Source organism: Spinacia oleracea, chromosome 6 (assembly GCF_020520425.1).
Source record: "Spinacia oleracea cultivar Varoflay chromosome 6, BTI_SOV_V1, whole genome shotgun sequence".
Classification (NCBI taxonomy): domain Eukaryota; kingdom Viridiplantae; phylum Streptophyta; class Magnoliopsida; order Caryophyllales; family Amaranthaceae; genus Spinacia; species Spinacia oleracea.
In genome coordinates, this window is record NC_079492.1 from 47,918,048 (window position 1) to 47,944,433 (window position 26,386).

The 26,386-nt window shown below is 37.3% G+C and overlaps 1 protein-coding gene across 1 annotated transcript; it reads left to right on the forward strand.

The window, feature by feature from the left end:
• The first annotated feature begins 1,752 nt into the window (after nt 1-1,752).
• On the forward strand, nt 1,753-7,123 carry LOC110800927 (uncharacterized). Its single transcript, XM_056832169.1, has 8 exons — nt 1,753-1,826; nt 1,910-2,832; nt 3,004-3,176; nt 3,323-3,496; nt 3,572-4,330; nt 4,421-4,906; nt 6,741-6,854; nt 6,989-7,123. The coding sequence occupies exons 1-8, from the start codon at nt 1,753-1,755 to the stop codon at nt 7,121-7,123; spliced, it is 2,838 nt and encodes a 945-aa protein (XP_056688147.1).
• The last annotated feature ends 19,263 nt before the right edge of the window (nt 7,124-26,386 follow it).

A 26,386-nucleotide genomic window follows, 5' to 3' on the forward strand; every position in this document is an offset into this window, starting at 1 on the left:
TCTTAACAAGTGTTAGAACCTCAAGCAGTAATCTAATACCTTAGGAGTTTATTTGCTAAGTCGTTTCTCTTTAACGCAAACTTTTAGGTAGAACTTGAATCTTGAATTCATTTCTTTTGTTCCCCTTTCCTATCCCTTCTAGCACGTTTTCTTATAGTCCTAAAGATTTTACTCTTTGCTCGATCTTCTTACTTTGTTATGCTTACAAAGTCCCTTTCTTTTATTCACTTTGATTGAACGCATCCAATGAGTCTAGTTCATCGAATCAAAAGAAAATTGGTTGTTAACCATTGGTTATACATGAGTCTTTAACTCAATACTTTATTGGACTTTTGTAAAAACATTGCAGCAGACTAACAAAACTGGTATGTGTGGAGTTTCCTTTTCTCCCAAGTTTCCTCTCTCGGTGCACGTTAGCTTAACGTGAGCCGTAGCCATGGCAAGAAAAACTGGGTCGAAATCTCAAGGAAACAGGCATGGAAATGGTAATGGAAGACCACGAGGACCATCTTCGGATTCCCAAGCGCTGAAAACTCGTTCGATGGACGAAGTTCTGGGCGTAGAGGCATTGGATTTTGGAGTTGAGAATGAAGTTTTCACTCCAGAATCTGGGTTGCGACATCTCCAAGTTCGATCAGAAGTTCGGCATTCATTCAATGAATTTATGGAAGTCATCCATAGTTCAGCAAGCTAGGTGAATGCAGGTACTACTCGATCTAATCTGGACATTGGTATGGTCTCAATACCCATTTTACAACAATTTGATGATGCTGCTAAATCTGATCATAGTGATAATCATAGTGAATCAACTGCTGATCATAATGATGCGATTCCATCCATAGTGAATTCAGTTCATATTGAAATAGATGATATACAGGATGCGATTGATTTCTGGAATTCTGCTGTTGTTTGTTATGTAGTGGGTGCAAATCCTCCTGTTCATGTGATGGAGGGATATTTTAGGAGAATATGGAGGAATTTTTAAGTAGATAAAGTGGTTATGGTGAAGAAAGGAGTATTTCTGGTTCGATTTATGACAACGGAGGCAAGGGATACAGTGTTAACTGGTCATTACTTCTTTGATAAGAAACCCCTAATTGTTAGACCTTAGTCTGTGGATATGGACATGGAAAAGGAAGAAGTACAGGTTATCCCTATTTGGATTCAATTGAGATTGAATTTCAAATATTGGGGTGAAAAAGCTCTGTTTAAAATAGTGGGGCAAATTGGCAAACCAGTTAAGAGATATTCAGCCACTATTAATAGGGACAAGCTACATTTTGCTAGAGTTATGGTGGAAGTGCCAATGAATCAGAAATTACCTGAGTTTGTTTCTTTTGTGAATGAGCATGGCATGATAACTCAGGTGGAATTGAGATATGAATGGAGGCCAACACTATGTGAGAAATGGCAGTTGATAGGGCATACTGAATCAGAATGTAGACAGAACAAAGTCAAGAAAGTGTGGGTGCAGAAACAAGTACAACCTGTGCATCCAGTGAGATCTCAAGTGGTGGAAGTGGATCAAGAGGGGTTTCAGAGGGCACTTAGACCAATAAGGGTGAGAGTTTCTTCTGTGGAACCCACTCAAACTGCAAATCCTTTCCATTTACTTAATGATGAGCAGCAGGAGCAAGCCTCTCCACAGCTGCAAGACAGTTCTGGTGATCACGGATGTGTTAGTGAACAAGTGGGGAGTTTAATTGGAAGAGGGAACTCTTCTTCTCCTCATGGATAGGATTTTAAGTTGGAATGTTAGGGGACTCAATTCAACCCAGAAGCAGAGTGAAGTGTGTAGATTCATTCAGCAGCATGGAATTGGATTGGTTGGTCTCCTAGAGCACAAGGTAAAGTTGCCAAATCTGGGTTAACTTTATCAGAAGATTTTCTCTGGTTGGTGTTTCACTAGTAACTCAAGCTTCCATACTGGAGGTAGAATAATTGTGGCTTGGAATCCTGGTAGTTTCACTGTCAGTATTTTGTCTGTTACAGCTCAACATATTCACTGTCATGTCACTCCTATGAGTGGTATGCCAGCTTTCTTTTGCACATTTTTGTATGCTTTCAATGATAGTAAGCAGATAGAGAGTTTATGGAGTGATTTGAGAATCCTGAATACTCAGGAAGCTTGGATTCTATGTGGAGATTTTAACTGTGTTATGAACACAGAGGAGAGAATTTGTTCTGCTGTTAGACAATCTGAAATTGTTGACATTAATGCTTGTATGCACTGCTGTGGCATGGAAGATATCAAAAGTAGTGGTCATTTCTTTACTTGGAACAATAAACAGGAAGGAGCTAATAGGGTCTTTTCTAAATTGGATAGGGTTCTTGCTAACCCTATATGGTTTGATTCTTATTCTGCTGCTGAGGTGTGCTTCCTGAGTGAAGGTTCTTTTGATCACTCACCTGGGTTTCTCACTGTATATCCTAAGAATAATGGAGGGAAGAAACCTTTTAAGTACTTCACTATGTGGAAAAGTGCTCCAAAGTTTAGTGAGATTGTTAAAACTCAATGGGATAGACCCATCTCTGGAAGTAAAATGTTTGTAGTGGTGTCTAAGTTGAAAAGAGTGAAGTTGGCTTTGAAAGAGCTTAATAAGACTGGTTTCTCTGATGTGCATGCTGCAGATTTGAAGGCTTATCATGACTTATTAGCTGCTCAAGAAGCTATGCATCTCCATCCTTCTGATCATTCACTTGCTAATGAAGAGCTAGATGCTATTAAGACATACAAAGATAAACATCAGATTTATTTGGATTTTCTGAGGCAAAAAGCTAAAGTTGAGTGGATTAAGCATGGGGATGAGAATACTGCATTGTTTCACCAAAGTATAAAAAGAAGGAATTTGCAGAATCAAGTGTACAGTATTCATGATAAGAATGGAGTTTAGAGAGATAATCCTGCTGAGGTTACTAATGCTTTCTTGGAGTATTATGAATGTTTATTGGGAGGAAATGGTACTCAAAGAGCTGAGGTTCTTTCTCATGTTGTTCAAACAGGTCCACTGGTTATAGATGCTCACAGCTTTATTCTAAATGCTCCTTATACTAGAGAAGAAGTGAAGAATGCTTTATGGTCTATACCAGGTGTTAAAGCACCAGGGCCAGATGGCTTTGGATCTTTCTTTTACAGAGATGCTTGGCACATAGTGGGGGATGATGTGATTGCTGCTGTTTAGATGTGCTGCAGAGTGGTAAATTGTTGAAGGATCTGAATCATACCGTTATTACTCTTATTCCCAAAACTAAATGCCCCAAAAATGTGAGTGAATACAGACCTATATCTTGCTGTAATACTTTATATAAATGTGTTACCAAGGTATTATGTGGGAGATTGAGACAGATTTTGCCTGATCTTATCCAGGAGAATCAGGGTGGTTTTGTACATGGGAGGTACATTGTCCATAATATCATGGTGATTCAGGATTTGGTTAAGCAGTATGGTAGGAAATCAGTGAAGCCTAGCTGTTTGATGAAGATAGATTTACAGAAGGCATATGATACAGTGGACTAGGGGTTTCTGAAATCTATGCTTGAGCAGTTGGGATTCCCCAATTCTTTTGTACAGATTGTTATGGAGTGTTTCACTACTCCCATGTTTTCATTTATGGTGAATGGCTCAATGCAAGGTTTCTTCAAATCCAAAAGAGGATTGAGACAAGGTGATCCCATGTCACCCTTGTTATTTGTCATCTGCATGGAATATTTATCAAGAATTCTTCAGAAAATGAGTACTCTTCCTCAGTTTCAGTTTCACCCAAGGTGCAGAGATATAAAGCTCACTCACTTGTGTTTTGCTGATGATCTGATCCTGTGTAGAAAAGGTGACTTTCCTTCCATTTATCTTCTGTTGCAAGCTTTCAAATTATTCTCCATAGCCTCTCGTTTGTCTACTAACATTAAAAAATCCTCTGTTTACTGTCATGGTATGCCTGAATCTGATGTAGCTAGAGTGATTGCTGCTTCTGGTTTCACTAGAAGTACTTTACCTTTTAGGTATTTGGGAGTTCCAATTTGTTCAAAGAAAATTACAGTAGCTCAATGTGAGATGTTGGTGGATAAAATGACTGCTAGAATCAAAGTGTGGAGTTCTAGGAATCTCTCTTATACAGCTAGGATGCAGTTGATCAATGTTGTTTTGCTTAGTATCCATATGTACTGGTCCCAGATTTATGTTCTGCCCAAGAGTGTTCTAAAAGAGATTACCAAAATCTGTAGATCCTTCTTATGGAGTGGACAGGCCTATAGCTTTAAGCCAAGTTACATAGCTTGGGAGCAGACTTGCTGTGATAAGAATCAAGGTGGTCTTGGTTTTAGGAATGTGGAGGTGTGGAATGTGGCTAACCTGGGGAAGTATGTTTGGGTTGTAGCCAATAAACAAGACAATATCTGGATAAAATGGATCAACTCAGTTTAGGTTAAGGATGGGGATTGGTGGGATTTTGTCCCCACTAGTTCTTCTAGTTGGTACTGGAAGAAAATCTGTGATACTAAGGAACAGATTAAGCAAGTGTTTACTGCTACTGAGTTATGCAATATGCCTAAATATTCTGTGAAAATGGTGTATAATAAGCTCATTGCTTCCAAGCCTATGGTTCCAAAACATAGATTCATTTCTTGGTTGGAAATTCAGCACAGACTGCAAACAACAGCAAAAATGGCAAGAATTAGAGTTAGCTCAACTTCAGACTGTCTCCTCTGTGGTCAAGCTCCTGAAGATCATGAACACTTGTTTTTCAAGTGTCCTTACAGTAGCAGATGTCTCACTGATTTGAAGAGTTGGTTGGGGATCCAAAGCTCCCTTAATACCTTACAGAGAGGGTTTAGACAACTGTCTAACTACAACAGTTCCAAACACTACTACAAAAGTTGGAATAAAGAACGCATAATGGATAACAGTCAAGTTGGATAGACGCTTTATAAAACTATATAGTACACCTCCGTTAGATAACCGCTATATAAAAGGAATAAATAGATAACACTCCCCAACTTAACAGCTTTGTATTCTGTTTACAAATTTTAATTATTTTTTTAAGAATATTCTTTTAAAATTTTTTAATTATTTTTTAATAATAATAATAGTAATATGGCCATATGGGCGTTTGGTCTCCTTTTTTTCACCAAATGAATTGCGATTCTTTTAAACCTAAATGTACTCCAGCAGTCGTCACTCATACGAGTAAAAGTAAAACCCCTCCTCCATCTCTCCTCTTTCTCGAGTGTGGGTAATTGACTACCCTTCATCTACGCTTGCTGGGCGCATCACCTCCGGCGACGCTTGTTGGGAGCATCACCTCCGGCGAACTCTGAAGCAAGTACAACATCCGATCTATGACGGTGCACAAAGATGATTAAGTTCTGGTGGTCGTGGCACAAACCCAGAATATTTCCCCAATTATGGACTCCCGACATCGCTCCATCTAAACTATCTCTTTTCATCCTTGACACCAACTATCAGATGAGTACTTCCTCAATACCTCTTTATTCTTTTAATTTTATTGTTTTCCCACCTATTCTCAATTGTTTTTGCTGTTTAATTTTGTGGAATTTGGGAGATTTTACTTATAGTCGTAGTAGGAAATACGAATTAGGGATTTTTTTTATAGAGTTAATAATGATAACAATTATAATCATGGTAAATTTGATGATCCATTAATAACAGTGATCAATTGAGTAAAAGATCAGATGGGAGATTGAAAAGATAGGTGTTTGGAAGAAGAGTACAATGGTAAATAAAGAGAGACAACCAGCAAAATGGGGGATTTTATACACCCTTGATTTAGATGGTATTATGTGCAATAGCTGTGGGCCTGTAACGGGAGATCCCTCTATGATTTCAAGTTGCCTTTTCTATCTCTTCAGCTTCTTCTCAGTTCAAATGAGTTCATTTATTTTTCAGTTGTTTAATTTAGAAAATTTTCCATATTTGTTGTTGTTGCTGCTTAATCAGGCCGCCAAAGTTCGATCGTTGACCAAAATGCACTTTGTAACTCTCTCATTTTTTATTTTTTAATTATGAACTTAAATTGATTTTAGACTATGCATATCTGCAAGATTGTTACTGCGTTTTTGTTAATTTAAGAATTCTTGATTGTTTAAATTTTATATGCTATCTGAATTTGTTTGTTTGATATGTCTTTAATTTGTATAGAATATTACCAACTTTTCTAATTCTTTTGTTTTCTAATTCTTTTCTTTTTGGGAAGTGATGAATTTCATTTGATGACTTATAAATGGTTAAGAGCTGCTAGAGGATCAGAAATGTATCTTTCTTGTCCCTTTTTCTGTCTGCATTTGATGACTTGTAAATTGTATCTGTCTGCTATCAAATAATAGAATGAAGCATCCAACACAATGAACAACAAACAGAGTTACCTGCAAGGAAATCGAAGCCATAAGAATTCATGTCTCAAGGAAATCGAAGCCATAAGTTATAATGAACCATACTATCTTACATGTTTTTGTAATAGATCGCCTGATTGTTAGTAACTTAGTAAGTCATTAAATTATATGTCAAGTCATTTATCATCTATCATGCTGGTAGACTAACGAATATAGTTTAACAGTACAATATATTAAGTGGCTCGTTTAAGGTTGGTTTTGAACCCTGCAAAAAGTGAGCTAATCTTAAGTAGTATTTATAGCCTATTTCTAACACCTTGCCATTGGTTTTGAGTGTTAAAATGTCAAATTTTCATTTAATCTAATGCCTAATTGTTATCTATATTTTTGTAAAGGTCTATACTCCGAGGAATGCGCCTTATAGTAATGAGGAAATCGATGTGGTTCGTGAGCAATGGACTAAGTTTTTACAAGAAAATAATTATTATTGGCATGGGCTTAGAGTTGTTGTTTGTCTGGACTTGTGTCTGCACCTCCCTGCGATTCTGTTGCTGTTGTTGTATTGTTTGTCGTTCTTTGTTAAATACTATTTCTGCTTGCTATCAGTTCATTTCTTACTCTTGCATTTTAACTTGTCTTGTAGTATTTTAACAAAGCTCCCACGTATTCTCAAACTACTATTGATGCGGTAAGGGAGAGGTGGATCTCATACGTTACCGAATATCACCAACCAAATAACGATGAAAATGAAGATGATGATAACGATGATCTAGTGTGACTTAAGCTAGCTCAAGGAGACGGTTACCTCAGTTTAGTCCTGCAGACGAACTGCCAAGTCTACCACCAGTAGACAATTCCACCAATATGGTCCATGATGTTGCTGTAGAAGATGTTCTTGCTGCAGAAGCTGCTATTGTTGCTGTTACACCATCCCCTGTTGTTGCTGCCACACAATCCCCAGTATGTTGCTGCTGCTACAGAAGCTCCAGCGACTGCTGCAGAGGCTAGCTCTTTAATTTTTTTTTTGATATTGTATTTTTTTTTGCCGTACCTTGTGTAGATCATTTGTATTTTGTCAATGAATAATAGGATTTTGTTATTGAATGAACAATATTATTTTGTTAATAAATGAAAGGATTTTTGGAAAGATCGTGTGGATATCATTTTTATTTTATCTATTTAGATTTGGTTTACATACAGGACCTAGAATCGTAATATCCTATTTTAGGGATGCGCGTGCAGCTATTTTTGAATAATATTAAAAATAAAAGGGGTAGAATATAGAACGGTTATGTAAGGAAACTGCTTTCTATCTTAATATTAAACAGGAAGTATATAGTACGCCTATGTACGAAACATGTTCTGCACCTCAATATTTAACAGGAGGAATAGAGGACGGTTATGTACGGAAGGCGTGCTTTATTATAGAGTATAGGAGACGGTTATGTACGTTAACCGTTCTATATTCCTTCTTCATTTTCTGATTTTAGGAAGGGAATAGAGGACGCTTATCTCTTATCACTGTACTTTATGACTAGGTATATAAAACGCTTCTTTTACCCGTTTTATAAACTTTATAGCGCGTTGAGTTGGAGAACGCCTCTAAGGCGTCCTATAAAGTGTATTTCAACAGTACTCTATGCCCTTTTTTGTAGTAGTGAAATTTAGGAAAAGTGTTATGTATGCTAGCATGGTTGCTTTGATCTATCTGATCTGGAGGAGTAAAAGTAGTAGTAGTTTCTGGGATAAAGCTTTCCCTACTGTATTGAATGTAATGACTCTCTTAAAGCAGATTGTTAAGAGTAGAGTGATGGCTGTAATGCCAAAGAATGTAAGTAGGAAGGATAGTTTGTGGTTTCAGAATCCCTGAAACTTAGTTGTTTTGTGCTTTCTCTTGTGAGGAATGGTCCAACCTAGTTGGTTTGTTCCCCTTGAGTTAGCCTAGGTTGTATTCTGTTTTGTGGAAATTAATATTATCCTTACTTTCTTAGCAAAAAAAAACTCAATACTTTATTATTCCAAAACTACCCAGTATTCTAAATATATGAGGTCCAATTGGTCTACCATTCAAATTTTAGTTTGAAAACAACCATGAAGATCACTATAAGAAAATAGCATTCAAGATACGCTCTCACTCTCCTTTTCTTTGAGAATCGCTCTCAAAATTAGTTACCAATCGATCGAGGAAATATTACAGTTCTATTATCTGAGCGCAATAAAGTTGAAGATTTACGATTCTACGAAATGAACTAGCAAAGAAAACATTAATCATACTTTAATAACTAGAATAAAAACATTCATGCAATCATTAAAGCTATTAAACATTTCATTCATGCAAAAATAAAACATGGTCCAAATTGAATGAAACGATTCCAAGACCCTAAAAGTCCTAAATCCTTAAGCAGCTTTGGCATGTCTTAAGTATTTTAAGATTCTAGGTAAGCAAAACCTATTGCTAGTAATCTCCAAATTACTCTTGGTTAATAAATTAATACCATAATTTATCCCATTGCCACAACATAATGCCATTGTTGTTTGAGTTGAAACCACAATCAACGTGCTCCTTTGGGACGCCTTACCATCTAAGTCTACTAAAATAGCACCTCGCTTTGGCGGGAACCTACTATCTCAGATCCCTAGATTTTTGTAAGTGCTTGATTTGGAAGACAACTTTTGAACTCAATATTACTTTGAACCTAGTTGTTTCTATGTTGGTTCGATTATTTAGTGAACTAAATCTAATCGAGTCATACAAACAACATATTCATGCATAATATACATACAATCAAGCATAATATATATAAAGTGCATAAATAATAGGTGAAACTAGTATGGCCCAAAACACTTGTCTTGAAGCATCAAATCTTCTTCACCATCTTGTTAGCTTGGCATCGTCTTGAATCTTCATTCAATCTTCATTCAATTGCTAGTATAAATTAATTTATAATAATTAAAGTAATCAAAATTAAATTCCAAGAAAAAATTAAATTACGAAATTAAATTTAATTAAAATTTTTTTCAACCGAAACATAAACAAAAACGGCCCAAAGTGCCAAGGCAAGGCCATAGACCGAAGCCTACGCCTCGCCCAAGCAGCCACGCCGCAGCGCCCATGGGCCGCGTGCACAAGGCAGCGTCAGGCCATGGCCTGCTTTGTTGCTGGCCGAGTGACGCACCACAGCAACGCACCAGCCCTTTGTTGTGCTTGCTGCTTCACGCTGGGCAGGGGCTTGGGCAGCGGCACGCGATCTCCTTTGCTCGTTGTGCTGCTGCCTTGCCTCGTGCCTTGCACTACAATGCATCTTTGCCTTGCTCGATCACCTGCACAACACACACCGCACATGCCTATGCCTGCCGCGCATGCTCGTGCTTACTCATTGCGTCGTACCACATGGGCGACGAGCTCCCTTGCTCGTCGTTGCATGCCCGCACTATGCAACACCCCTTAAGATTAACACTTAGCTTCCATTTCTTCGTGCGTGCAAGATTGGTGATCGTTTTATAAAAATTAATAACTTTTATATTTTAAATTTAATGATAAATTAATAAACCATATTAATTTCACTAAATTTAGGCAAAAAATCGAAAATTTATTATTCAAATTAATTTCCGCTTACATGTATTTTTAGGGATTAAAATCTAGGTCATAAAATTTTAAAACTTTTCAATTTTAACAAATTTTATGGTGGTTATTAATCATAGGATCCTAATTAAATAATCAATTAATTATGAAAATCAAAACAAATTCTAAATTATTTGAAATTCAACAAATTAATTACAATTACAAATTAGGTTGTATAATTAACAAGATTAGGCCTTAAAATTGTTAAACATATACAGTAGGTCAATCATAGATTCAAGATTTACATACAAGATTCGCAAATATTTAATTTAACATCATAAAAAATACAAATTTTGCATTCGAAAAAACTAAAACCTCCGAAAAGTCATAGTTAGGCTTCGAATTTGGGAAATCTTTTATTTTTGTCAAAATTTTAAAACGTCATTTACATGAAAAATTCACTATAAAACATAAGATTTCGACCATTATTGATAAAACTGCCGAAAAACCCTGCGAACATATAATCAAATAATAACACGAATTTGCAATTAATTACAATCACGAAATTAATCACCCCTTTCATTCATTGCAAATTTATAAAATTTAATCCATGTTAACTATAATTGATTATGGAATTAATTAGAGGCTCGTGATACCACTGTTAGGTTATGAAAAATATAAAGAATATAATTCATGCGGAAAACCCATAAAGCCAGGAATCCAAATTAATTGCCACATAAGCATAATTTAGTATACATACAATGTGATGCGTGCCTTCCCTAGCTGCTCCCGAACCGAACAAGAACAAGTACAAGACTCCAAATGTCGTCCCTCCGTAGATAGTCCACAGCACATTCGGTTCCACCTTAGATTCAACCAACTAGAATATTCTCTAAGGTTTTATGTGCACTCAGGAAACTCACAATGGTGATAGGCAAGTATTAAATTCTCCCTTGAATTTATTGTGTTGGGATAGATTAATAAATTGTGATCATGAATCACATATTTATAGGGTGGAAATAACGAGTTGTAATCCTATTAGGAATCGATTAACTAAATCCATTAGGACTCTAGTTAATTAATAATATTAGAATTCTAGGGACAATCAAACACTAAGTATTTCAGATTTACCCTTAATATCTAATTTTAGTAGATTTAGGAAAACTATGACTTGTGGCCCAAACTACTTGCCGCGCAAGTAGCTTGGCACACAAGCTTTCTTATCTTGCAAGCAACCGGCCAGCCAAGGCCTTGCATCGTGTTGCCTAAGCCCACATTGCTGTGTCGTGCTTGGCGTCCTGCAACAGCACGCGGCCCATTCGCTGGGCGCTGCTGACTTTGCTCGGCCCAAGCGTGCTTGCTCCGCACGGGCTTTCTCGCACTTCGCGCTTCCATTTCGTTTTCCGATTCCGGAATTTATTTCCTATTCGAACAAATATTTACGTTTCCGTTAATATTTCCGATTCCGGAAATAATTTTCTTTTCCGACAATATTTTCGATTCCGGTAATATTTCCGTTTCCGGCAATATTTCCAATTCCGGCAATATTTCTATTTCCGATAATATTTTCCGGTACGAACCATTCCGGAAACATCTACGACTTGGATAATATTTATATTTCCGTCATGATCCATATTTCCGTTTCCGGCAATATCATCATTTCCGGAGTATTTTTATTCTGCCTTTTGACGATTTCAGCTCCCACTGGAACCGAGATCTGTCGTTTCTGAATGTTCAAAAATAGAGTACTTAATGATTAATATATTCACTTAAATATTTGATCCGTTCACGTACTATTTGTGTGACCCTACGGGTTCAATCAAGAGTAAGTTGTGGATTAATATTATTAATTCCACTTGAAGTAAAGCGGCCTCTAGCTAGGCATTCAGCTCACTTGATCTCACTTAATTTATTAACTTGTTTGATTAATACTGAACCGTATTTATTAGATTTAGCATTGAATGCATACTTGGAACAAGGGCATTATTTCCTTCAAGGACCAGGGTTGACAGGAGAAGAGGGGTGGCCATCGGAAGACTCCTCATCTGAAAAAATATGGATGACAGCAGGACCAGAACGAGACATGACATCATGAACAGACTTAGTCCTAGTCTCAGCAAAAGCCATAGCCTCTTCATCAGAGGATAAAGAGACGGATGAAGGGGAGGAGGTAGAGTAAGAAGTAGAGGAAGGACTTGCATATTTTGGGCCTAGGATTCTCACTATCAGACGCATGAAACATTTTAAACCGAAGGCTAGAGGAAAGAGCAGAAAGGCAGAAAAACAAAGAAAAATAAAATAAGCATTTTGAAGAAAAGAAAATAAAAAAAAAAGAGAAAGAAAAGAAACGCAGAAAAAAGACAGAAAAACTCTAAAAGGACAACAATGGAAAAAATTGAAAACAACTCACATCCATGGAGGAAGCAAAAATTAAAAGACACAAAAAATGCAAAATTCAAGCAAAACCAAAGAAAGAACAAGCAAAAATGGCAAATAAGCAAGTAATAAAGGCGAAATTACCTGGGAATGGAGGAGAAATAACAATTGAAAAGATGAACAGTTCGAGGGTTTCTAGAACGAAAAATGGCGAGTTGAAACTCAATGAGCAGGAACCACCGGAAGTAGAAAAAACAATAGCAAACGAACCGGAATCCACCACAGAAAAAGAAAAACACATCAAAATCAAGCCTTGTGAAGAATGGGTTGCCGGAAAAAGAGAAATTTCGGTTTGCAAGTTTCAAAAAGTCCGAACGAGTGAGGAGAGAGAGTGAAGGAGTAAAAAGTGAAAATAGAAAGTAAAAAGCCCCTATAAGACAAGAATGAACGACCAAGATTAAAGAAACTAATCAGATCCCTTGGCGCGGATGACAAACACGTGTCAAAGTCAAAGCAAGACTTAAGCATGCAAGAACGAACAACCCAAATGAATTGACGATTCAAAAACCCATATTAATGAAAGGCACGTCTCATAAAGAAACGATGGTTAATAACTTACCACCTTAAGAAATTACCATTTATCCCCTACGAACCCAAAGCATCGCCAAAAACCAAAAGGCACACGTCACCATTGGGAATACTCGATTACTTTCCAAAACCAAGGAAGATCTGACTAGGCCATGGGGCTAAGCCAACTCTTGAGGGACTATTTGTATGGGGTTCAACTATCAAGGAAGACCTAAGACGGCAGAGAAAATGTCGTCGGTCTGGAACAGGAGGCAGTAAAGAAGACTAAATAGCAAACTTAACCTGAAGGTCAAGTCAGCTCTTGAGGGACTAGTTGTACATGGGGTCTTATCAGCTTAGCCAGACCAAAGGTGGAAGAGTGATGCCACCAATCCAGAACAAAGGCCAAAGCCAAAATAAGGTCAGAAGGGCAAAGCCAAGTAATGTCAATCCGGCAGACCAAGACCCCGATACAGACTAACCTCGACAGAGGTAGAGCATACCTCACCGATAACATAGATCGAAAGAAGACCTGCATGCTAAGCTACAAAAGTAAGTACATCGCCGCCACACACGTGTTGACATCTGAATAGGCCAATGTGTAGAATAGTACGCCTTTAAATACACCCCACATCAATTATGAAGGGACACTGTTGACCCTAAGTTTTGGGGCTAAGCTAACTCTTGAGGGACTAGTTGTATGGGGTTCAACTATCAAGGCAGACCTAAGACAGCAGAGAAAATGTCATCGGTCTGGAACAGGAGGAAGTAAAGAAGCACTAAAGAGAAAATTTAACCTGAAGGTCAAGTCAGCTCTTGAGGAACTAGTTGTATATGGGGTCTTATCAGCTTAGCCAGACCAAAGTGAAGGAAATATGTCCTTCACCCAAGGTGCATTAAGTCTAATACCAAAGGTTCAGATTAATTGCGAACAATTAATTCAGTGAGATCAAGTGATCGGAACAGCTAGCTGGAGCAATGCTTCCGATCAGTGAGTTCTAATGGATATTAAACTCACAACTTACTCTTGACTGGACCTACAAGGTCACACCAATGACACGTAACAGATCACCAGATTAAATGAATCGGAAATTCATTTAATAGCCTTTCGGGATTTAAGTTGGAAATGTATTATACGATACGACCTTGCATCGGAATCGTATATCGTTTCACGAATATTCGTAAGCTAGGCGAGACGAATAAATTGTATCGTACGACGGTGATTCGTCGTATACGAAACGATAATAGTATATCGGAAATATATTTAATCGCGAATACGAGGAGCGGCCCACGAGCCGAGTGCACGAAGCACTCAAGGCCCATGGGAGCGCGCACGACTAGGCGAGCAAGCAAAGCAAACGCAGCAGCAGCGAGGCCCTTGTGGCGCGAAGCTGTGCGCGTGCGTGCGGGCCAAGACCACGACACACCAGCAGCGCAGCCCACGGCCCACTGGTTGTGCGTGTCCGTGTGTTTGGCGTGCGGGCTTGCTAGCCAGCCTTGCCTCATGGCTTGGTCGGTTAGTAAGGTTATGTAAATAACCTTATAACCGATTTTTCCAACTTAGCACAATCAATACACAATATACACAACCCTAGGAGAAAACAGAGAACCCTAATTCTCTCTATGCCTCCATAGTGTGTTCATCCCAAAAGGCAAAGTATCTTGATCGATTGTCTAAGCTACGATAATCAAGACGGATCTGAACGTGTCGGTGAACCAAGTAGAGGAACGACAAATGGAGTTCTTTGTTCGTGTTCGTTGACATATTATTGTGGAAAACACGCTTCGAATGTAAGTTTGCTTAATCTGTGCTTTATACATGTTTCCTGGCTTTGGGGATTGTTCCGCGCATGTTATTATGTTTAACTGTATTCCCTTACACAAAGGTGGCAGAGCGATGCCACCAATTCAGAACAAAGGCCAAAGCCAAGATAAGGTCAGAAGGGCAAAGCCAAGTAATGTCAATCCGGCAGACCAAGACCCCGATACAGACTAACCTTGATAGAGGTAGAGCATACCTCATGGATAACATAGATCGAAAGAAGGCCTGCAAGCTAAGCTACAAAAGTAAGTACATTGCCGCCACACACGTGGTGACATCTGAATAGGAAAAAGTATAGAATAGTACGCCTTTAAATACAGCCCACATCAGACGCCGTTGACCCTAAGTTTAGGTTGATGACTCTTTAGGTAAGTACTCGAGTTCCTGTGAGGAAATAAGGATTGCTGTGAAGGAAATAATGCCCTTGGTCCAAGTATGCATTCAATGTTAAGTCTAATAAATGCGGTTCAGTATTAATTAACAAGTTAATAATTCAGTGAGATCAAGTGAGCTGAATGCCTGACTAGAGGCCGCTTCAGTTCAAGTGGAATTAATTATATTAATCCACAGCTTACTCTTGACTGAACCCGTAGGGTCACACAAGTAGTACGTAAACGGATCAAGTATTTAATGGCATTAAATACTCCATCTATGGATATTCGGAATCGACGAATCTTGGTTTCAGTGGGAGCTGAGATCGTCACAGGCAAGAAATGAATACTCCGGAAACGATGATATTGCCGGAAACGGAAATATGGATCGTATCGGAAATATAAATATTATCCAAGTCGTAGATGTTGCCGGAAACGGAAACATGGTACGTATCGGAAAATATTATCGGAAATGGAAATATTGCCGGAAACGGAAATATTGTCAGAATCGGAAATATTATCGGAATCGGAAAATAATTCCGAAAACGGAAATATTAAATATTTGTTTGAAACGGAAATTAATTCCGGAATCGGAAATATTAAATATTGTTCGTATCGGAAATGAATTCCGGAACTGGAAATTTAATCGGAAGCGCATCGTACGAATAAACATCGGACGAGCTTGCTAGACGCAAGGCCTAGCACGAAGCTAGGCCCAACGCCTAGCAAAGCCCGCGCGCGACCAAAGCAAGCAAAGCCCAAACGCGAGAGCAAGGCCAGCAGGCGCGCGCCCCTCGTGGGCTGCGAGCACTTGCTGGGCCTGGGCTCAGCGCGCGCGCGCGCATGGCGCCCCTCGTGGGCTGCCGCGCCTGCGTGTGTGTTTGTGCTTGCGTACGAAACCTTGATCGGTTAGGATTCGTATAAGATTGATTTCCTAAGTCTACTAGATAAACTAAGTGATTGAATTTTAGATTAATTCAGATTCACTAAATGGTTTCCTAGTAGGATTCTAATATCCGATACCCATGCACATAAAAAGGTGATCAATGCTCACAATTTACATCGAGTATTCAAGTATTAAAAGTGATTTTTGAGAGCAAGAATTCAGTCATACAATTGCCTATATTAGCCGAAAATTCTAAGTACCTTAAGGGCGATCCTAGTTGGTCAAGCTTAAGGCGGATCCGGACGTGCTGTGGACTATCTACGGAGGGACGACACTTGGAGTCCTAAAGACTTGTTCTTGTTCGGTTCGGGCGCAGCTAGGGAAGGCACGCAACAAAGTGTATGCATCTAAACTGTGCTAAATGATTATGTGTAAATAATATGCTTTCCTGGCTTTATGGTTTTTCCGCATGATTTATGAATTGTCATATGTATCATAACCTAACAGTGGTATCACGAGCCTCTTATTATTTTCATAATCTAAATTGCATAAACATGGTTAAATATTACAATTTTGCAAGAATTAAAAGGGGTGATTAATTTTCTTAATTGTTAATTAATTGCAAATTGCGTTTATTTAATTGTACGTACGCAGTTTTTCGGCAGTTTCTTCGTTACTCATCCAAATCGAGTGATTTTTGTGTCAATTCCGCATGTAAAAGGCATTCTAAAATTTTGACAAAAAGAGTATTTTTCGGCCGAAACCAGAATTCTCAAATTCGAAGCCTAACTATGACTTTTCAGAGGTTTTAGTTTTTCGAATGCAAAATTTCGTAAATTTAAGATGTTAAATTAAATATTTGCAATTCTTGTTGATAAATCTTGAATTTTTGATTGACCTACTGTATATGTTTAACAAGTTTGAATGCCTAGCCTTGTTAATTATGCAATCTAATTTGTAATTATGATTAATTTGTTGAAAATTGGAATAATTTAGAATTAATTTGATTTTCATAATTAGTTATAATTTAATTAGATACCTATGATTAAAAACCACCATAAAAATTGTAAATTTATGTTAAATTTTAAATTTTTATGACCTAGACTTGAATCCATGTTAATCGGAAATCAATTGAATAATAAATTTTCGATTTTTCGCCCTAAAATTATGAAATTAATATTATTTATTAATTTGTCATTAATTTTGAATATAAATTTTTAATTTTTTATGCGATTCGCTCATATAACTTGCACGCACAAAGCAATGGACGCTACGTGTGACCCTTAAGGGGTGTTGTATAGTGCGGGCATGCGACGACGAGCAAGGGAGCTCGTCACCCATGCGGTACGAATGCAGCGAGCAAGGGCATGGTGCACGAGCACAAGGCAGCAGCCCTGCCTTGTGTCGTGGGCTGTGAGCAATGGGCGCATGGGCAAGGGCGAGAGCAAGGCACGAGCAGTCGCGTGTGGGCAGCAAGCGTGCTGCGCCACAGCGCGTACTGCCTCGCGCAAGCATGCGGAGCCTCGCGCGCAGCGAGCGCTAGTGTGCGTGCGACGAGCGCTGCGCCCAGCGATGGCGTGCAGCGTGCTTGTTGTGACGTGCGACGAGCGCTGCGCCCAGCGATGGCGTGCAGCGTGCTTGTTGTGACGTGCGACGAGCGCTGCGCCCAGCGATGGCGAGCAGCTTGCTTGTTGTGACGTGCGACGAGCGCTGCGCCCAGCGATGGCGAGCAGCTTGCTTGTTGCGACATGCGACGAGTGCTGCGCCCAGCGATGGGCTGCGGCAGCATGCTTGTTGCGTCGAGCGCTGGCGCGCGCAGCGAGCACTGGCTCGCGTGTTCGGTTGATGCCTTGCGATGGGGAGCAGCAGCGATGCGACGCAGCGCATGGGCTGCGCGCACGTGGCCAGCGATGGCTGTGTGCGTGTGGCCCATGGGCGTGCGATGCGTGGGATTGTTGCGTTGCGATTAGATCGTTTTGAAATTTTTAATTTGAAATTTTAAGTTTACGTAATTTTAATTAATTTTAAAATTGATAATTTAAATTATTTTCTTGGATTTTAATTTTGAATATTGTAATTATAATAAATTTGATTTATTCTAATTATTTTACTAAAATTAAAATCATGAATTAATTTAAATACGACTGAAATTAAATTAAACTTTTTGGATTCAATTATTAATTTATATGAGCTTTAAATTTTAATTAAATTTGTATGTTTCCGGTTAGACTAGAAATACATTTTTATGTTTAAAATTAGTAAAGCATATGAATTTATTGGTTTAAGTGGGAGCCACTTTTAGTCATAAACTCTTGATTAGGTCTACAAATCCTTAAGGTTAAAACAACTTGATTAGAATTAATAAGGACTGAATAATTTGTAGATTATTGGTGCCCTTGATTAATTGCTGTAAATGTTTATGTGATGCATAATGTGTTTTACTAACCAGCTATGTGGGCCATTCAGGATAATGAATGGGTGAATGGTATATATTGTATATGTACTATTTTGCAGGTTATGAAGTGACTAGTATGGCCCAAATAGGATAGAAAATATGGTCTGCGTACCATTAATTTGAATGTAATTGGTCTAAAGTACCAAAGTTGTTTTTCAATTCAAATATGGTCTGCGTACCATCAAATAGTTGTAATTAGTTTTAATTATAGGTTATCCTATTTGAAGAAAATGGTGCCTCCCACGGAGATTTTCAAGACAGACTTTGAAGTTAAAGCTTCAAGATGAAGTCGGGCCATACTAGATCACATTTATCTTATGCATGTTTTAAGTTATTTATTGCTTTTAAATATGTCTTAAAATGCATGAGATCAAAAGCTTGATTATGTTGCATGATTAAGGATTTTAGTTCACTTAAAATCTAACCAACATAGTAAGAGCCTTAAGTTCCAAACTTAAAAATTGAGTTAAAAGGTGTCATGCCAAAATATACACTTGCTTGGATATCCTTTACATCAATCTAGTAATAGTTTTCGCTCAGCGAGGTGTTACTTATTGGTCCTAAAGGGGAAAGGTACACAAACAATTATGAGTACATGTTAGTTTTGGTGAAACTCAACGATATAAGTAAGGAGTCCTTTTATGTCGTGGCAAAATCGATAGGTTTACCTAATAAGTTCTTAGACGTACCTATCAACCAAGAGTAGTTTCTAGACTATTAGCAAAAGGCTTTTGCTTACCTAAAATGTTTTAGAATTGAGTCGACAAACTGTGATTAATTCTTCGATGGTTTTAGGGTCTTGGAATCATTTTATTCACACCTGCCGGAACACATAATTCGAATAAAATGCTAATGACTTGTTTAAATTGCATGATTGCTTTCATTTTCAAGTTATTATTCATGATAAATGTTTAGACTTTGCATGCCTCAATGTATGTTTTAATTATTGTTTATAATTAAATATCTTGCACTGCAATAAATCCTTTTAGAAAGGTAACAGTAAATTTCCTCGATTGGTAGTGAATCCAAGAACGATTCACGGAAATGAGAGAAAGTGAGCAATTTAAAATGTACGTTTCTTTTAGCGACTTTTATGGTTGTTTTCGAATATCAAAATCGAATGGCAAACCAATTGGTGCTTGTGAATTCAAAATACACTGTAGTTTTGAGATCATAAAGCATTGAGCTTAAACGCTCAGCTTTACCAATGGTTAACAACCTAATATCTTTGTCCATTTAATTCTCGAATGAGTCTAGTCCCTAGACATTCGAATAGATCGATGCTTAGAGAACTTTAGAAGCTTCTAGTAAGATCATCTAGTTGAAACAAAATATTCAACATAAATTAAAATGGTAAAGAACCTTGTTGGTGACATTGGACATGTCTAACAAAATATAAAAGTCAACACTAGAGAATTCAATTCTTAAGGCTATAAGAAAGGGTACAAGAAATAGGAAAACAAAGGAACAAATGAAAGGAATTTACGATTCCGTTTCTACCTATCAGTTTATGTTTAAAGAGAAGTGACCTAGCAATCAAACTTCCTTGGTATCATATACCGCTTGAGGTTCTTACTTCGGTAATAACTCAAACAATGGAAGCTAGGCTACACTAATGACCTACAAGTGGGAAATGAAGCATGGCAATGCTACATTAGTTGTAGGGTCATCTAGTTTGTTTTAAGTCCTTTCAAAGGCTGGAACTTAATGGCTATTTTGTTCCATAATCAGCATACCTAAATTTTTGTTTTCAAACACAGAAAGACTCACATTCAAGAAAAACAACAACAATGTTTGTTTGTTTATTTGAATGAAATGGTCATTTACGGGTTGAGTCAATATGCTTGATTAAAACAAACAACTCTTTAAAAATAAAAACTTTACTAGGTTCAAATCAAACCCTTGATTTGAGTTCCACTAATCTTTGGCATTGTTGCTTAGACCATATCAACAAGTTAACATTCAAAAGCTCTATGGACTTTTGAAAGTTCATTGATTTCTAAATCAATTTAAGACAACTAGTCTTACTTGTTGAAAGTAACAAAAGATATGAACTATTGTTAGAACGCCTAGACAATAGAGTTCAAAGCTAAAGAAAGATTTTATGACTTTATTATTTCACATGGATTTGAGTGAATATAGGTTTATTTACTCAAATGTGATATAAGTTGAATCTGTTTGGCTAGTTCAAAGATTCAGAAGTATAAAATCCACTTGGCAAGAAATCATAAAGATCTAGGTTAGATCATGTTGATGATTACTTGAGACCAAATATGATCATCAATGATTGTGTGTTGTAATTTCACAATCTAGCTCCATAAGATATGGCATATCTACGTTGGAATGATCGAAGTCAATTAGTACTTGATTCGATCAATGATGAATCATAAAGACTTTTCCTATAATTTCTAAAACAAAATGCTCAACTACCACCAAACTAAACCAAATTCGTCAAAGCTATTGAAAAGTAATTTCAGAATAACTTTTCATAAAATATATCTAGAGATTTGCAAAACTCAGTGGGAGCTTAGTGTTTGTCATTCGACAAACTAAGGCCCAAGTATAGATATATGTTTCATTGTGATTTATTCAAATGAGACACAAGGCTATTGTTTCTACCACGAATTTTTAAGAACATAATGTTTGTTTGCTCGAAATAATGTCCTTTTGGGATTCGTTTCCAAAATGACAAGTGGGAGAAAATAGACCTCGAAAGTCTTCGAGGCAAACAACAAACATAAACGGACATTCCGGAGGCTTTTCGAAGTTCTTTAGAAAATCCGAACACGTATTCTTTAAGGACTTTAGAAGTGGCTTTTAAAGAATAGACATCTCTTAGAAGACTTTACAAGTGCTTCAAGGAGAACTGAATATTCAAAGGACTTTCAAGTGGCTATTGATATTCTATTGTTTGATGTTCCATACCCAAGTAGGCATAGAGTTCAAGTCACTGAAACTATGCAATTCTTCTATTAGATAGTGAAGAAACCTACAACTTACAGTCAAACTATTATCATGTAGATTAATGAGTTTGTGACCTGTAAGAAAGCTATGACGAAACCCAGATTCCCTAAAATGGTTAGAGGCCATATATAGACTCAAATGTTTTAGATGATTAAAGGCCATAAAACATAACCAATGTTTTGATGACAAAATTGAAATTTTGTTGATTTGCAAGAATAGTTTCACACCTATTGGTTGCAAGTTTGTTTTAAAGGATAAAAACCATCAAACATTGAATTGTGTTCACACACAAAGCTAGATTAGTTGCTAAAAGTTACAAACAAATTCACGGTGTGGATTGTGTTGAAACCTCATGCATAATCGTAATGCTCAAGTCTATATTCAAGCAATGATTGCATATTGGTACATATAGCAATTGGATGACAAAACGTATTCCTCAATCAAATGTTGGAATATAATATGTACATGGTATGTCATAGAATTTGTGGATCCAAATAAATGTTTGAAAAGGAAAGCTAGCTTATAAAATCTAAGTACAGATTTAAGCAAGCAATTGGGAATTGGAATTGTATTTTAGTGAAGCTAATAAGTATTTTAGTTTCATAAAATGTACATGATTCTTATAGATATATAAGAAGTTTAGTGGGAGTACATAAAAACTTATTTGGTCCTATGTGTATCACACACATATCTCTCTATTGTGAAATAACATTCAAATGCTAATGACTTAGATTTGAAATTATTCATCAATAATGGACCATGGCGAAACTTAGTGCATATTGGGTATTAAGATATATTTACAAAGATCTTATAATATTGTTTTAGATTAAGTAATGGCATTTACTAAATCAAACACGAAAAACTCCATTGGAGACATTTGACCCATATGAATAAATCTAAGTAATGAATGTTTGAACTATGTATAAGCATTTACTAAGTTAAACATCAAAGGATCTAAGTGAGATCCTTAACCTATATTATATGTTAAAGAATTTAGTTGGATTCAGTATCTACTGAAACTGAATGAGCTAAAGTTACATGAAAAGAATTCAATTAGGAATTATTCTGCAAAAGAATTTATCATGTATGATATAATATGAGGATCGCCAAAAACGTATCGTGTGACTTTGGGCATGACGAACATACACAAATCTCTATTGATCTAAGTAAAGATCAACTAGATTGAGATCAAGAATACTTATGGTACTTGAAAAGGTACATAGGAATAGTTCTTGATTCAAGGAAATAAAGATATGCTAAATATTGATGCTACACGCATAAACACTGGCAAAGGATCAAGCAAGACCCTTTGGAGTTAACCATTGATAAGGACGAGCTATAGAGCATCGTGTTTTGAAATGGCAACATGGAATGGAGACCATGAGTTGTTGCGTGGGAAATTAAATATTAATTTCTATGTTCTAAGATACAACTGGAAAGTCTTCCACATATCTGTGAACTGCTTGGATAAGTAAATCCAAACAAAGCATCACTAGCAACCTAAACAGTTGAAGTAAAAGTACTTATTGCCTAAGAAGCAATAAAACAGGGTTGTTTGTTTATGTTAAAGAGTTCTTCACTGAACTTGGGTAGATCATATGTCTTCTGACTTGATGGTTCTTCATTGCAAGATGCGTAGAACTACTCTTGTAGCTAGAAGGAATAGATCACAAAATAAACACACTCAAAAGATCTTATCATCATATCTCGAAAAACATTCGATGAAAAGATATTAAGATTGGCAAAGCATGATAACTAAACCTATGCAACGAGTGAGAAACAACACTCACATTGTGGCACTGGAAATCAAGCATAGCTTTGAATTCCATGAACTGTTTTAAGGATGGGTTCGAGGCCCATGGCTGTAGAACATTAGGGTTGAACATTTATCATATATGAAATGAATTTTCATATTCCATTTAATCTTGGTTTAGTATTAAATGATGAGTCCCTTCAATTTGACGATATATTCAAGATAGACTGTCAGGACCAGTCCTGTGACTAAGAAATGTCTATCAAGTGAACTTGAATGTCAAAGGTTGAAAATGGTCCGTAGTCGGAGTTTTCTATAAAATTGGACGCATAGAAAACGTTAGACGACTAGAATGCAAGATGACTAGTAGTTCTGTTTCTTGAACTATGTGGACATGGCAATGTCATAATCATTTGCATAGATACTTACTTTGGGAAGACTAGTATCGGACAAGACCTATGAAACTTTACTGTAAGAGATGAAAATCTGTCATAAGTAAATTTCATTAAAATTATTAGACACTAAATCCTCAATACCTGAGTGATTTGAGATTACTTGTTTGAGAACTGGTTGCTTTGACGTTGACCAACCGTCGCACCGTAAAAGGAGGCTATAAAGGCAACGCTCAGGTAATCACCTATCAAACGAAGTCTAATCTCAAGATCGCAAGATTGGGATTGTCCTCCCATAAATCGGGATGAGATGCTTAAAAGTTGTACAAGGCCACTCGGAGAGCTAGAAACTGTGAAATGCATGGTCGTGCTCGGATGAATCATAGGCTATGATTATCTGTTTATTTGATCAGTTGAACTCTGAAACCGAGGAACACCTCTGGACATAATAAGGATGACAACTCTTACGTTATGTTCAAGAGCAAGCATCGAGCGACAAAGGAATTAGGAAATGCACACTTGTCCCTAAGGACAAGTGGGAGACAGAAGGAAATAATGCCCTTGGTCCAAGTATGCATTCAATGTTAAGTCTAATAAATGCGGTTCAGTATTAATTAACAAGTTAATAATTCAGTGAGATCAAGTGAGCTGAATGCCTGACTAGAGGCCGCTTCAGTTCAAGTAGAATTAATTATATTAATCCACAGCTTACTCTTGACTGAACCCGTAGGGTCACACAAATAGTACGTAAACGGATCAAGTATTTAATGGCATTAAATACTCCATCTATGGATATTCGGAATCGACGAATCTTGGTTTCGGTGGGAGCTGAGATCGTCACAGGCAAGAAATGAATACTCCGGAAACAATGATATTGCCGGAAACGGAAATATGGATTGTATCGGAAATATAAATATTATCCAAGTCGTAGATGTTGCCGGAAACGGAAACATGGTACGTATCGGAAAATATTATCGGAAATGGAAATATTGCCGGAATCGGAAATATTGTCAGAATCGGAAATATTATCAGAATCGGAAAATAATTCCGGAAACGGAAATATTAAATATTTGTTCGAAACGGAAATTGATTCCGGAATCGAAAATATTAAATATTATTCGTATCGGAAATGAATTCCGGAACTGGAAATTTAATCGGAAGCGCATCGTACGAATAAACATCGGACGAGCTTGCTAGACGCAAGGCCTAGCACGAAGCTAGGCCCAACGCCTAGCAAAGCCCGCGCGCGACCAAAGCAAGAAAAGCCCAAACGCGAGAGCAAGGCAAGCAGGCGCGCGCCCCTCGTGGGCTGCGAGCACTTGCTGGGCCTGGGCTCACCGCGCGCGCGCGCATGGCGCCCCTCGTGGGCTGTCGCGCCTGCGTGTGTGTTTGTGCTTGCGTACGAAACCTTGATCGGTTAGGGTTCGTATAAGATTGATTTCCTAAGTCTACTAGATAAATTAAGTGATTGAATTTTAGATTAATTCAGATTCACTAAATCGTTTCCTAGTAGGATTCTAATATCCGATACCCATGCCCTATAAATAGGTGATCAATGCTCACAATTTACATCGAGTATTCAAGTATTAAAAGTGATTTTTGAGAGCAAAAATTCAGTCATACAATTGCCTATATTAGCCGAAAATTCTAAGTACCTTAAGGGCGATCCTAGTTGGTCAAGCTTAAGGCGGATCCGGACGTGCTGTGGACTATCTACGGAGGGACGACACTTGGAGTCCTAAAGACTTGTTCTTGTTCGGTTCAGGCGCAGCTAGGGAAGGCACGCAACAAAGTGTATGCATCTAAACTGTGCTAAATGATTATGTGTAAATAATATGCTTTCCTGGCTTTATGGTTTTTCCGCATGATTTATGAATTGTCATATGTATCATAACCTAACATGCTGCTGGAGTTCCTAAGTTGGAAGTGGCAAAGATAAAACATCAAAAGTTAATACAAACCAGAGGAACAACAGTTACAATCGGATGATTCCTATTTTTAGCAAAGAATGGTGAAGTTCCTAGTTCTAAGTTCCTCTGTACTAAATGAGGAACTTATCTGTTCCAGAGTCGGAACAACAGAAGCTCATTAGTTGCAAGCTCCATAAAAGGCAAGACACAAAGACTTGGTAGTTTATTTGTACTTAGAATTTGTGTAAAATATTAATACTGCTAATGTTATATTAAGGGACTAGGGGAACTTAGATTTATTAGAATATTTATCAAAATATCTGGTTGCAAATTTTATGGAAATTATTTACATATATAAATAAATATTTTTTTTGCGTATTAAATAAAAATCAGATTTTCCTAAATCTTATTCTTCAAGTTAAACCGGTTTTTAAAGATTCCTAAAATTTCTCCTAAGAGTTTGATAAAATAACAAACTGTTTTCGTAGAATATCTTAGGAAGCTTACTTGGTACAAACCACTACCAACATTATCATATGTACGTGGGAAGTGGTCTTCCCTTGTTTCTCAAGACAAGGGACGTGAAGACCAAGGCCACTGTAAGTGGCAATTGAGATTTGAAGGGAACAAACCCTAATGATAATTCTCTATATAAAGGCTAGAAGTTTTCTGGTAAAATTACACAAACATTTCAAGAGTACTCCCTCCGTGCCAGATTAGTTGTTACACTTTCCTTCGTTCGTCCCAGATTAGTTGTTACACTTCTAAATTAGGAATGACACCACAATTATTATATTGTCTCTCTCTTCCCACTAAATTATTTTTGTCCCCACACCCTCAGCTCTCTCATTCAATTAAAAAAATACCCCACTAACTCTTATCACATCTACTTTTTCAATAAAATAACAATTGATAACCAAACAACCACTTAATTATCACCTACAACTTTGTGCAAAAGTAAATGTAACAACTAATTTGGGACA

Bases quoted from the DNA above. Each gene is read 5' to 3' on its own strand.
- LOC110800927 (XM_056832169.1), top strand. From the start codon at position 1,753: ATGTTAGGGGACTCAATTCAACCCAGAAGCAGAGTGAAGTGTGTAGAT. The intron at 3,497-3,571 runs GCATATGATACA...TCTTTTGTACAG, and splicing joins TGAAGATAGATTTACAGAAG to ATTGTTATGGAGTGTTTCAC. The intron at 4,331-4,420 runs GTGTGGAATGTG...AACTCAGTTTAG, and splicing joins TTGGTTTTAGGAATGTGGAG to GTTAAGGATGGGGATTGGTG.